Source organism: Eptatretus burgeri, chromosome 1 (assembly GCF_056783735.1).
Source record: "Eptatretus burgeri isolate ZD-2024b chromosome 1, Ebu_testis_v1, whole genome shotgun sequence".
In the NCBI taxonomy this organism is placed as follows: Eukaryota; Metazoa; Chordata; class Myxini; order Myxiniformes; family Myxinidae; genus Eptatretus; species Eptatretus burgeri.
Window position 1 is genome coordinate 25,619,157 of NC_140961.1, and position 14,275 is coordinate 25,633,431.

Consider the following 14,275-nt stretch of genomic DNA (forward strand, 5'->3'; position numbering starts at 1 on the left):
CACCCCCACCTCTCTCTCTCTCTCCCACCCCCACCTCTCTCTCTCTCCCACCCCCACCTCTCTCTCTCTCCCACCCCCACCTCTCTCTCTCTCCCACCCCCACCTCTCTCTCTCTCTCTCTCTCTCTCTCTCTCTCTCTCTCTCCCCCACCCCCACCTCTCTCTCTCTCTCTCTCTCTCTCTCTCTCTCTCTCTCTCTCTCTCTCTCTCTCTCTCTCTCTCTCTCTCTCTCACCCCTCTCCCTTTCTCTTCCTCTCTCACCCCTCTCCCTCACCCCTCTTCCTCTCTCTCTCTCTCTCCCACCCCTCTCCCTTTCTCTTTCCCTTTCTCTTTCTCTTCCTCTCCTCTCTCCCTCTCCCTCTCCCTGCCACCCCTGTCCCTCTCCCACCCCTATCCCTCTCCCTCTCACCTCCATCCCTCCCCCTTTCTTCAACTCTCTCTCCTCTTATACCACCCCCCCCTCTGTTAAGGGGACTGTTAAGGACTGACGGTTTAATTTTTAATTAACCTCCGCCATCGAAGATGGATGGAGGTTACTGTTTTCACCCCTGTCTGTTTGTTTGTTTGTTTGTGAACAATATTACGGAAAAACTCCTCGATGGATTTTGACGAAACTTGGTGGGGGGGATTAGGTATGGTCCAAGGACCATGCCATTAGATTTTGGACTTGGTCCAAAGTCCAATATGGCCGCTATGGTGGCCATTTTGAAAAAATGTTTTTTTTTGTTTGCATTTCTACATGTTTTAAGTGATTTCCAACCAAAAAAAAAATTGTTAGAGAAAAAAAAGAAAGAAAAAAAAAACAAAATTTTGCAACTTTTTTTTCAACAAAATTTCTAATTTTATTTTTGCATTTCTACATGTTATAAGTGATTTCCAACAAAAACATGCCAAAATTATAATTGCGGCTGATTTTGGAACTTCAGGTGGATATACCCACGTAAAATCAATTTCTGTCTCAAGGAATCCAGTTATGACGAATGAATTGAGTATGCAAAAGGGAAAGTTGCAAACTATAACTCTGTGAGCACTGTTGACGTCAAATTGAATGAATAGGATATCAGGTTCACTTGAGCGACCGAGCAATATTGGCGGCAGAGGTTTTGCACTCTACCGAGTGCTCCCCCTCTAGTTTAAATCTACTTCCCCAAACTGTAGCATGTACAAATCATATTCGGAGTGAGCCGACCGGAGGAGTGCAAATGTCGCTGCATGTGTGAGCAAGTTTGCCTGCAGGCAGACCTTTGCCAGGTAGATAACATGGGTTTTAAATGATCCTGCCCGGTTTTACATAGAACCCGGCGGTTAAAAAAGAAAATGTTGCTGTTTGAACGAGGTTTATCACCCTTTCCTTCCCCTCCACTTACACTGTCTTCCCTCCCCTTGCACTGTCTTCCCTCCCCCCCTCCCCTCATGCTTACCTCCTCCCAAATTCCCTCCCCTCTCCACCCCCATGGACATCTCCCGGTGGTCTCCACATGCTGTATCAACGTGCCGCATTTCGTTCAATCCTGTACTATCCCCCCCCCCAATTCTCTACAAGTCCCACTACTAAAGGCAAGCCGAGAACCCCTCCCCTCATGCTTACCTCCTCCCAAACTCCCTCCCCACTTCCCCCTTCTCGCTCCAACCCCCCCGTCTCAGAGTGTATAGCGACATTTGGTGAGGTGTCACTCTCCCCACTTCCACCCCTTGTCTTCCTCACTTCCTTGCTGCTCCCCCTTCTAGTTCCCCCACCCTCCCCCCTTCTAGTTCCCCCTCCCCTCTCTACCTCCCTCCCTCCCTCTCTACCCTCCTCCCTGCTCTCACTACCCCCCTCCTCTCCTTTCTATTTCCATCAGCGAAGCGACGGGTTGTATTTTCTCGTTCAAAATAAACTAAAGAAGAATAATAGAAACACCATATTACTTCATGAAACTCTCCTTAACTATTTAATGCAAGAGTCTGCAAAATCAAGTTATGCGTTGGAATTGTACACACACATGTGTGTACATATACATATACACGCACACGCACGCACACACGCGCGCACACACGCGCGCACACACACACGTGCACACACACGCGCACAGACGCACACACACACGCGCACACACACACGTGCACACACACGGACTATCCATCTCTCAATATATAAACAAATCATCTGAAACTGTTTATTTAAACGGATTAATGAGAGGGTCTTTGCTGTGTCACTGCAGGAAATCCAAGTTACCTGCAATGCAGCATCACCCGGTGATCCCCTCGTGTGGAACCACCAGTACGTTTTTAATACCAGAGACACCGAACCTTATAATCTTCACACACGTCCTCCTCGCAGACCGTGAAGACGATATCGTCAAGAGGCCTACGACAAGTCGAGACAAACCTGTGCCGCTGGAAGAGCTCGTCTGCATCTTGGAAACCATTGTTGAGCAACATATTGATGCCTTTGAGTGCGAGGCTCGCCTCGTCCAGGTCCGCTCCACGGCTGGCTCGACGTGACATCGCACCGCGTGCTTCATCCATGGGCTGCTTAAAAGTCCCGGAAGGACGTTTAACCAACGAGAAGGGAAGTAAGGTCGCCGCTGGTGTGGAGAAGGCCTTCTCATAATTCGCCAACATTGCTCGTTTCCCCGGACATGCTCTGTTTACCTCACGAATCGGTGAAAAGGGTGAGTACTCTCAAACCACAACAATCCCCACTCAAAGATACTTCACCCTCACTGCATCACCGTGTGCGCCTCACTCACACCCTCTGCCTCTCCTCTGATCTTTATCTTTCTCTCGCGCTGCCTCTGCATCTCCTCCTTTCCTCCTCCTCCTCCTCCTCCTCCTCCTCCTCCTCCTCCTCCTCCTCCTCCTCCTCCTTTCCCTCTCTTCTCCTCCTTTCCCTCGCTTCTCCTCCTTTCCCTCTCTTCTCCTTTCCTATACTGATATATTCTCTCTCTATCTTCTTTACTACAACTACTACTACTAATACTACACTACCACCACCATCTCCTCAACCACTGCCAATTCTGTCCCTCCTAGTTACTAGCACCACCACCCTTTACCTCTTCCTTACTACTCCTCCTTCCCCAACACTACTACTAAAGGCCTGGCATTGGCTTAAATGGTTGAGGTAGTTGGCTTAAGATCTTAGGGTCTTGAGTTAATGCCCCTTTCCCTTTTAAATAACACCAGGTGGGTTGACAGAGCCTATCATCCTTCCGAGGTCAGCAAAATGAGTACCAGTTTACTGGGAAAATAGGGGCATTGCATCTGCGGCACAGCCACGCCTCCAGAAAATGATTCAACCAGCAGCGACAGGCTGCATACGAATAAATAAATAAATACTCCTACCAAATCCCCCTCCTCCTCCTACTACCAACACCACTATCACCCCCCCTCCCTCTTGATTCACTCCTGCCTTTCCCTTCATTCAACAATCATATTCCTCCCTTCCTCATTCTTCACTCAGTCCACCTTTGTTTTGATAAATTAAATTGTTGGTGTTTTGGGGAATTTTTTGTGTGTCACAAAGATTTTTCAAAGCTAAACCAACAGAAAATATGAGGTATTTCAAATTAATCAACGTCAACCCATTTGTATGCATTTATATATGATGTATGTATGCATTGGGAGCAGTGGAGGAGATTCTGGCGTGTACCCGCTGTCCGTATAGATTGTGAGGGAGGAGCAGAGTGAAAGCGGATAGGAGGGGGAGAGGAGGGGAACTCACCAAGCAAAATAGCTGAGGTTGCAGCAACATTGTGACGTTTTACATGTGTTTTATAATATGTGACTTTCAAAGTGACGTAATCCGCCCTAGAATACTCGGCACGCATTCACAGAAACCCATAACTAACAATGGTCATCGAGGCAAGAAATGTATATCATGTGTGCCAGAAAAGGATTGTTAAGCCCCTGTCACACCTTGACGATTTAGCCAACGTATGGCAACCTATCAAAATTGAGCTAAAACGCTGGCGTACGCTGAACTATTGATGTTTTTTTCAGTTTTGGGCGTATATTAACGAGTTGGACGTATACATACCATATTAGTAACGTACACAGAACGTTTCGATAACTTATAGATAACTTATACCAACGAATGCTTAGCGTTTTGTCAGCGTTCACAACTTATGCCCAACGATATTCTAACTTATGCATAGCGCGGCAGAGTATCGCCGAATATCACGTGGCGTAGCCTATTAAAAGGCTGCCGCTCGACGATTCAAATCATAACCGCACTCGACATCGAAGTGTCAACATCACCGTCATGCCGAAGGAAAAAAAAACCATGGAGTCTGGAACACTGACGGGTTCCTCCTGTGAGGAACGGGTTCCTCCTATAGCAATTCCCATAAACGCTGCCAATACGCCATTATACGGTAGCTGTAAGTTAGAAACACGTTCAGTAAGTTCTGTGGTCGTCCGGAAGACATCAAATACGTCTACATACGTCAATATGCGTTGGAGATACGTTACACATAGGTTCAAAGCACGTTACTCGTAGGTTAGAAATAAGTTTCGGGTACGCTAGACATTACCTCGACATATTTCGACTTATGAGTAACTTACAAGTAAGGTGTGTCAACGATCGCATAATGTGCCGACAACTTATGGCCAGCGTATGCGGAACGTGTGAGTCATACGCTGGCATACGTCGGAAAATTTTGTGCATGCTTAAAATTTGTCGACGAGCTCGGCGTACTATGACGTATGCCAGCGTGCTTCAGCATGCTCTTAACGTATACAAAACTTACCCATAACGTATTTGACGTGTGCCAGCATATTCGCCAAATTTTTCATACGTCGGCATACGCTGGCTAAAACGTCAAGGTGTGACAGCCCCTTTAGCTAAAATGGCTCATATAGTTCTAAAAGAAGCTGAAAATAAGAAGAAAAGAACCTGAGATCAAATGGTGTGCCTCTGCACAGCAAAAGATTTGGAGAACTTTCTGATCAATTGGTCCAAAAAATTAATATCTTGCATTCCGGACTGCAAAAATTCCCGACGGTGTGGGCATGTGCAAGGCCTGTGGACAGCTGCAGACGACGTGTTCTACCTGACCTCCCCGATGATCCCCGCCAGTGAGTGGATTTTGAACCTTGTGGAGTGACCTTGTGTGAACATGGTGGGCTTGGTGATATCTTTAGTGGAGTCTCCAAGTGTAAAGACAATGCCATCATTCCCACCATTCAAGCAGACATCCCAGAGGAAGACACCGTATCTGGTTTGGCTGCTTATTAACACTGATGGGAAAGTGATATCTCAGGCTTGTGAATGCACAGAGAAAGTTTTTAAGTAACAAACAGACAGGGGTAAAAACATAACCTCCATCCACCTTCGATTGCACAGGTAATGACATATTACCTTGTTCTGACCCCGTTTTTTGTTCTACATCGCTATTGTAATGTAGAAACACGTGTTTTTCATCAAATAGAGTGTATTTTAGTTTGGTTCAAAACCAAAACAAAATATTTCACACAAGAAACCGAATTCATACAAAAACGGTCTAATTTGCTGAAAACAAGCGTTTTTAGATCCTCGTGGAGGATCTCGAAGTCTTACTCACGTTGTTGTTCTTCATCTTCTTTTTGTGGACTTTTTGGTTTCACAGCCTACAGTTTTCATCGAAACTTCCTGAAACTTGGCATATATATGTAACAATACCCTGCACAGACAGTAACCATCTCCGATTTTGAAAATTCCTCCGAAAAAAAAAAGTTATGACGTCAAAATATCTCCGCTAATGGGAATCGCCTAAAAAATTATCTCCGAAACTAAGCAAGCTTTTAAAATTCTGTTTGCGGGAATCGAACAGGGCATTAGCAGAGATGAATTACCGCACATATGATGCATCACTATGACGTCATATCAATTTTTATGACGTCATTCCTATTTTTGACATTTTTGGTTTCACAACCCAGAGTTTTCATCGGATCTTCGTGAAACTTGCCATGTATCTGCAGAAAGCCCACACGCAGGCAGTAACCATCTCCGATTTTGGAAATTCTTCCTAGAAAAAATGTTGACGTCATAATATCGCCGCTAATGGAAATCGCCTATACCATTATCTCCGAAACCAGGCAAGCTGTTTGAATTTTGTTTGCGGGAATCAAGCCGGGCATTAGCACAGATAATTTATCGCAAACCTGATACATCACAATGACCTCATATTCGTTTTTATGACGTCATCATTAAGAGGACGAGGATCTTTGCTCATTTGAGCTTATTAACAACACATTAGCTTGCTCTGCCCCGTTTTTTGCGTTTTAATCACTACTCTGAAACATAAACACGTGTTTTTCATCAAATAGTGTGGATTTCAGCTTGTTCTAATGAAACAATTTTTTATTTTTTTGAAATTGAGTGTGGGGGTTTGGTGTGTGTGTGTTGGGGATTGAGTGTGGGGGTTTGGTGTGCATTTGTTGGGGGTGGAGTGTGCATGTGTTGGGGGTTGAGTGTAGGGTTTGGGTGTGGGTTGAGGTTCTTCCCTGATGGTCCACAGTTATACTATTGTGAGACCAATCATTGAAACCCGCAAAAATTGGGGGTGGGGGTGGGGTTAGGACTTGAATGTCAGCATTGGGGATTGGGTTGGGGATTGAATGTCAGGGTTGGGGATGGGATGGGGTTTGAGAGTGGGGGTTAGGGATGGAGTTGGGATTTTTGATTTATGTAACGGTTAAGGGTTTTTTTTTTGTATACACTGCCGAGGCTCGTATAAGAGCTAACATACAGAACGTACAACAAGAGGAGCAGGAGATAAGAGGGGTGTGAGAGGGAAGGAAAAAACCCAGTGGTGAACAGACACATGAGATGAGAGGGATGGGGTGGGGTACATGGGGTAAACAAGATGGACACTACAGGGACTTTCAGGTCCTTAAACGACAGGGACTTTCAGGAAGGAAAGAAGGGAATTTGAAGGAGGTGGGTTTGGGGTGGATTAACGGGGGTAGAATAGAAAGGATGATGGTTTTGGATGGGGGAAGATAAGAGGTGGTGGTGAGCAGCTGTTTTGAAGACCTGGAGGGAAGAATGGGATTGAACAGAGTGTGGGAGTTTGTTTCAAAGGTGGGAAAAAGAGGAATGAAAGAGTGAAGGTGAGCAGTGATTCTTGATTTTGGTAGTTTTACCAGAAGGGGGTTGCTGGTGGGCCTTGAGCACCCTGTGGAAATATGGTGGGGGGGGTATATCTCAGACAGAGCAGGGGGGGGTGATTCATCTACAACTTTTTGAGAAATCCTGCTATATATTGTTTTATATGAGAAATCCTGCTATATTGTTCGATGGACGGTAGCAACCCCTAAAATATTTTTTTTCGGGTTCCTAATTTTTTATATTTTTTTTCTCATAAATATCAGCCTAAATTCAGGTTAGCCCCTTGAAATTTCCGAAAAAAATAAAATAACGACAGCCCTAACAGACGTACAGACGGGTGAAAACACAAGCTTCATCCACCTTCGGTGATGGAGGTAATGAACCACCAAGCTGCTCAGCAGTGAAGAGTAAATTGGAAAATGTATTTATAGCAGTGAGACAAAATTGTTTGGACATCAACTGAAAGATTCACCATTGATTTGAAAATTTCATAAATAAAAGAGCACATTATTGTCCAATATCTTGCTTTAAATAACTAGAGAGTTCATAGAACACGATACCCTGCAAAGTGTTCAAGTTCAGTTTATCCAGTACTGTACTTCAATCTTAATAAAATAATGATTTTAATCATCATTTTTTTTAAAATGAGGAAGTTTTGTGTTATTGAATTAGTCCCAAAGCAGTCTATTGAGCTGTATATAAGAATGGAATGATAATGGCTATTCACGTTGCCTGCACCAATGTGTCGTCACCGCACACGCCACCATTTTTTTCGGCTCAGTGAATGATTTACCACAGCCTGCAATGCATTATGTTTATGTAAGAAAATGTTCACATCGCCTTTGACTTTCAACTTAAAATTAACATTAAATATTCAAGATCTCCTCAGAATTTATCACGTGAGTTGAAATATATATGCTCGAGTGGGCCGCTGAAGATAATACTTGGTGGTGACAAATTTGCACGGCTCATAATCTTTCCAGTTTTTTTTATACAGTTCAATGAAGCAGTCCTGAATATCAGCCTTGTACACCACCCCCCTTGTGCCTTTATTTATATTGAAGCATTGCAAAACTGGAGCTTCTTGGAAGTATTATAAAGGCGATTTATGTTCCATTGTGTTCAAGTGTATGATTAAATTTAAACAATATAAGGATTGTTAAAGTCGTATAAAATTAATTCTGGGTTTTACTGCCATTTTCCGCATTGTCTATTACATCACCCTAACACGTTACATTAGTTCTTCATGCCTGTTGTTTGTGTCCATTATAACATCACAAAAAACAGTAAGTTTCCTGTTTGGAATCATTTTCAATTTTGTTTAACTGTCAGGCAGGCAGAATAAAATAATTATCTCACTCCTCTCTGTGCATGCGCGATCGGAACGGATTCAGAATTAAAGTACGGTAAAACGAAAGACTTGTCTTCCTATTCATGTTTCGATTCGTGTTCAAAATATAACATTCAATTTAAATAAGTTGTTTCTCGATCATAACCTGATAAGACAGACCGAAGGACGGACATGAACCAATTGCTTCGCCCTGTTTTCACTTCGCGTGCGTGGGGTAACAGCATTCGTACAGCAGATAAGCTCATAATGTAAAATGGATTGTGGTCTTTGTGATAAAAGGATGAAATTTTCTACAGTGTTTCTAAATACCCTAAAATTTATTTTCAGATGTGAAGTCATCTTGGAATTGACCTCGGATGACCTTGAACAACAAGAATTTTCTGTTGTGGCATGATAGAAAATCGAGTTATCGACTTCCACTCATCGTTCAAGGCTGATGACTACGTCCAGTCTGAGTGATGTCTCATAAGCTGTTAAGCTTGAGTGCTGTGAATAGTCACAAGTTCAACGATAAATAATCTGAAAGGCAAAGCCCATCCACATCCACTTTGCACTCAAACTAAACTTGACGAAAACGACAGTTTAAAAAAAATTGTACATTTTATTCATTTGTGTTCTCACAATCTCATAATAAAGGCTTGTTGAAGATTTGATGACAAAAACTCAATTGGTAAAAATGTTATGGCCTGGACATACACACTGAATCTCAATGGTAAACAAGGATTTTGATTAAAACATTTATGGCTAGTCGACCACTTCACCGATGACGTCATCCTTACAATCCCTTATTCCCCATTGGGAGTAGAATGAGGTATGCCAAGTTTCAATTTTTTTCCGATCAGCGGTTTCAGAGATAATAATGTTTTAATTTTTTGTGTTTAATCCAAGATGGCTGCCATACAACGTGAACTATGACATTGCAATTATCTTTAAAATATTCTCCATGTGGGGTGGCTCCAACCCTTAAATTTTTTATGTCAATCGGACAAGTGGTTGCTGAGAAAAAAATGTTAAAAAATAATACATAAAAAGGCCAAAAAAGGGCCGAAGAATAATCATAATAATAATAATGATGAAAATTGATGATTTTATGTGATGCTGATCTTTGACATTTCTAAGGAAATTATGAATTTCTTTTCTCCATATTCTCATAATAAAGCTTTGTTGAAAATTTGATGCAAAAGGATAAAAAAGTTACAGCCTGGACACACACACACACACACACACACACACACACACACACACACACACACACACACACACACACACACACACACACACACACACACACACACACACACACACACACACACACACTTCCCTATTTTCGTCATGCATGCATTTCTGGAATACATCCTTTAAATCGATGGAGAGCTGGAAACAATAATCAATCAGGAAACGTTCCCACTCTGCGTAAAAAAGATGCAAAAACAGATCCTTGCAACTGCAGACCAATCAATCTTCTCCCAATCATCAGCAAGGTTATGGAATCCATCTCTTCTGACATTAAATCCTTCCTCTTCTCCAATGTCCCGATTTCCCATCATCAATTTGGATTCAGAACAGGTCACTCACTGTACCATGGACTTGCCGCTCCTGCTTTTCCAACAGTGGATGGAGGTCATCAATACCAGACATGAGATGAGAGCCATCTCCTCAGACATATCACGTGCTTTCGATATGACCTGGCACCCTTTTGACACGGTCTGGCACCCTGCCCTGCTCACCAAACTCTCTTCCTCTGGTATCCAAGGCAATCTCCACTCATGGCTCACAGACTTACTCTCCTGTCGCAGTCACCGTGTAGCCCAAAATGGAGTTCTCTCATCTCCTCTTCCTGTCCAGGCTGGAGTTCCTCAAGGCAGCGTTCTGGGCCCTGTTCTTTTTCTGGTTTTCATCAATGATCTCTCCGACTCTCTGGAAAATATTCTTTATCTCTTTGCTGATAATTACACCCACTGCCATACCATCTGTCATCCCTCAGATCGGTAAGCAGCAGCCTCTTGACTCTGCAGATCCGGATAAAATCACAAGCTGGTCCACAACGTGGAGCATGTCTTTCAATCCTGACAAATCTTACACTCTCACTGTCTCTTTGAAAGGACTGTCTGAAACCCACCCCCCCCCCCACATCTACTTTCTCAACAATCCTCTTGAAGAAGTCCTTTTATTCAAACTTTTGGGCCTCACTATCTGCCATGAGCTTTCCTGGGAAAGCTACATCTTCAAGCTGGCTTCCAAAGCCAGTCGCCGATTGGGCATCCTCTGTCGTGCAAAGTCCTTCCTTGGCACACCTGAGCTCGTGAACACATACAAAGCTTTCATCCGCAGCCTGATGGAGTACTGCTCTCCCCTCTGGGCTGGTGCTCCCTCCTCTCACCTCTCTCGGATTCACGCCGTGGAAACCAAGGCATTTGGGGTCATTGGTATCTCCCACGATGAGGCTGAGTCTTTGGGTCTCTCACTGAAGGCAGGTCGGTGGTCTTTCTGTCTTCTACCGTCTATTCTCCGGCCTCGCCCCTCCCCCCCGCTCTGTCTGCGACATGTCCCCACAATATTTCTGCAGGGTGCACTATGTCCGTCAGCAACCCCCTTCTTGTAAAACTACCAAAATCGAGAATTGCTACTCACCTTCATTCTTTCATTCCTCTTTTTTCCAGCCTCTGGAACAAACTCCCACAATCTCTTTAATCCCATTCTTCCCTCCAGGTATTCAAAACAGCTATCCTAAAACCAAAACAGATATTCAAAACAGGTCTTCTTTTCCCCCATCCTAAACCATGATCTTTTCTACCCCCGCTAATCCACCCCAAGCCCACCTCCTTCAAATTCCTTGCTTTCCTTACTGAAAGTCCCTGACGTGTCCATCATGTTTTCCCCGTGTACCCCACTCCATCCCTCTCCTTTCGACAGATCTCATGTGTCTATTCCCCACTGTTTTCTGCTTCCCACTCTCTTCCCTCTTGTCTCATCAGCCCACGTTTCCTAAAAACCTTCTCGACTGCTCATTCTCACCCTCTCTCTATTATATTCACCCTTTCATTTGCTCAAGATCATCTGTCTTCGGGTTGGAAATCAGCTTACATCACTGTTCTGCATAAAAAATATGCAAAAACAAATCCCTTGTTTACCCCGTGTACCCCACCCCAACCCTCTCCCTTCCACACATCTCTTCATTTCTCTGTTCCCCACTGTTTTTTTTTTTCCTTCCCTCTCTCGCCCCTCTTGTCTCCTGCTCCCATTGTTGTGCGTTTCTGTGTGTTAACTCTTATACGAGCCTCAACAGGGTATAGAAAAAAGAAGACAATCACTGTCAATTAATTTGTATAAGGCCTCCCTCTGGCCCTCTAAATATACGCTACTCCGATTTACCATCTCACAAATGGGATCGGGCCAATTCCTGATAGTTTCTGTAGATTTCCTCTTGGGTCGGTCCAGCTGGATGTTTTTTGTCTCTCACCTCAGCATTGTTGACAACTGGCTGCAACCGGCTTCCTTTGTGCCATGTCCTATAGTACTTGGTTTTGTACTAAGGTGAATTATTCTTACCGCAACAATGTGGCTTTTGGGGCTCATGAGGGCACAGCTCATGACCAAATCCGGGTTGACTTATCCCGCAAGTGACTCGACTAGGCCACATGGCTCCCACCAGGTCAGATGAGCTCACAATTGTGCCGGGACTATTGCCTCGGTATCTCCGAGGCAACCTCGGTTGCTCTGTGTCCACAAAGGTGTCAACCACCACATCTATAATGTCTGGGGGGATGGTCATCGGATTGGGAGTCTCCAGCTCCGCTCTGTTTGTTTTCCGTGCTCACGCACCCTAATGGCAGCCCTTCAAATCCCACCTGAGGAACGCCACGGCCCTGGTTGATCACCCACCCACCGGCAATCAACATATCCAACCCTATTAGACATGGGTTGCACACCTCGGCCACCCATACCTCTATTCTCTGTTTAAACTGCCCCAGCTTGAGGGTTGCAAAACCACATCCTATGATGGGGGCTATTGCCCCGGTAGCCAACTGCAAACTATAGTTTTGCAAAAAATTTGATGTGGTCCCAACTATTTGCACTTGAATTCAGGATCATAGGGCTGATGATTGTGGCACTTGCTCTGTGTCCACAAAGGCGTCAACCACCACATCTATAATTTTGCACCGAATCGTCAAACTACTCTTGCCAATCTGTTCACAATAGATGACTTGTTGCGGAGGCGACAGCTCTGGTCCATATACCACTGCCGAACATGGTCCTCTATCCTCGGCACTAATTGGTTTCTCAGGGCCTGGCCGGGAGGCGGGGGGGGGTGGGAGGGGTGTGTGGAAGGCTTGTCCGGGCCACTGCTAAGAGTTGGCGGAGCGGTTGGTCGAGGTCTTTCCTGACGGGGATATCTGCAGTTCCACACCATGTGACCCAACCGGTCATAGTTATAACACCTCACCAGGTAAGATGTATGCCTGCTAAATTCCAAATTCCTTCCTCTGTAGTTTTGATTTGGTGTATTCCCTGGTGAGCTTCCTGATGCCATCACTGTAGCCGCCTGATATGGCCTCGATATTCTTAATTGCCTGTCTACCACCTCCTGACACATTCTCTCCAGGTTTACTACATTTGGGGCAAACCCCTCCCTGGAACAGTCATTCATTGCAGGGCCCACCTGCCTCACAGTAACTGGATGACATTGACCCCAACATGCCAGGGGCCTCGCTACCTTCCAACGGGCTGCAGTGTCTGCCACCTCGCTCATGGTGGCCGGGCGTCAAACAGAGAGGTGTGCCCTGAGGTCGGGGTCTGGGAGGGCCTGGATAAAATGGTTCAGGGCCAGGCTTACCTGGGCAGATGCCCCCATGCCCTCATGTACGATCCCCACCATGTGGCAAAATATCATGTGCCAATTGCCAAAGTGTCACGGGGCTTTCGTTTTTTTACCGCGAGCTGAACTTTAACAAGCTCGCTTTGTTGTTCCACTCCAACTTGGTGTTTCATAGCCACAATGAGGTTCAGTTCTGACACCACACTGTCGGGTATGTTGGTTAGAACCTCTGCCACTGTGCCCCATTGCCTTGAGCCACGCATGTGAACCAAAACCACCCTCAAGTTTCTCTTACTGTCATCCGTGGCTAATGGCACAACTCGGTTTCCCAGGGTTCGAATCCCGCATGCCAGTCCTTGCAGGGCCAATACATAGGAGAACCCTCCAAATCCTTGCCAGTTCCATACACGGGGAGTTTACCCCTCCTGTCAGTCATGCTAACGGTTACCCCTGTCTGTATTGGTGCATGCTCCACGTTTTCCTGCTTTGCTCACCCATTCAGGAGCACTCATTTTCTGTACGCACTCCATCACAATCACTTTTTGCACACTTGGCACACACTTCATGCCTCATCACATCCCACGCCCACTTGAACTTTTTATTTATTTTTGGTTCGCGGGCGCCAACAGTGACCACTATTTTCGTTGGGTCTGTCTGTCTGTCTGTTTGTGACTCTCTCCAGAGCATAGCTCCGTGACGTTTGATGCGGTCTTGATGAAACTTGCACACAAGCTAGATATTATAGTCTAGTTGTGTCTTTTTGTATGAGGGGCATCCCATGCCCCTTGTGGGCGGAGCCACGCCCACTTGAACTTTTTGTTTATTTTTATTTTTATTTTTTTCTCGATTTTTTTTTCTCGAAATTTCATTTCCTAGATGCTGTGCGTAATGTCCATAAGTACAACATATAAAAAATCCAATTTGATTTGGTCAATTTTAACGGAAGAGATAGGTTTTACGGGAGGGCTTCCTCAAAAGCTTCCACTGACTCAATTGTACCTATCGTGGCATTGTTCAATAATACCCGCGAACCATCG

The 14,275-nt window shown here is 44.8% G+C and overlaps 1 protein-coding gene and 1 long non-coding RNA gene across 4 annotated transcripts in view; one reads left to right on the plus strand and one right to left on the minus strand.

Annotated features, from left to right (window-relative positions):
* The window catches only part of TTC39C (tetratricopeptide repeat domain 39C), a 104,725-nt gene extending 102,115 nt beyond the window's left edge, over positions 1-2,610 (minus strand). For all 3 annotated transcript variants that reach the window (XM_085875858.1, XM_085875869.1, XM_085875879.1), the window contains exon 1: positions 2,368-2,610. In XM_085875858.1, the coding sequence (XP_085731984.1) occupies positions 2,368-2,603 (236 nt within the window). In that variant the 5' untranslated portion in view covers positions 2,604-2,610. The remainder of the gene's footprint in view (positions 1-2,367) is intronic.
* Positions 2,389-9,596, plus strand: LOC147034057 (uncharacterized). The gene is made up of 2 exons (XR_015056668.1): positions 2,389-2,653; positions 8,750-9,596. It is a non-coding gene; the product is annotated as an uncharacterized LOC147034057 (long non-coding RNA).
* Positions 9,597-14,275: the final 4,679 nt, after the last annotated feature.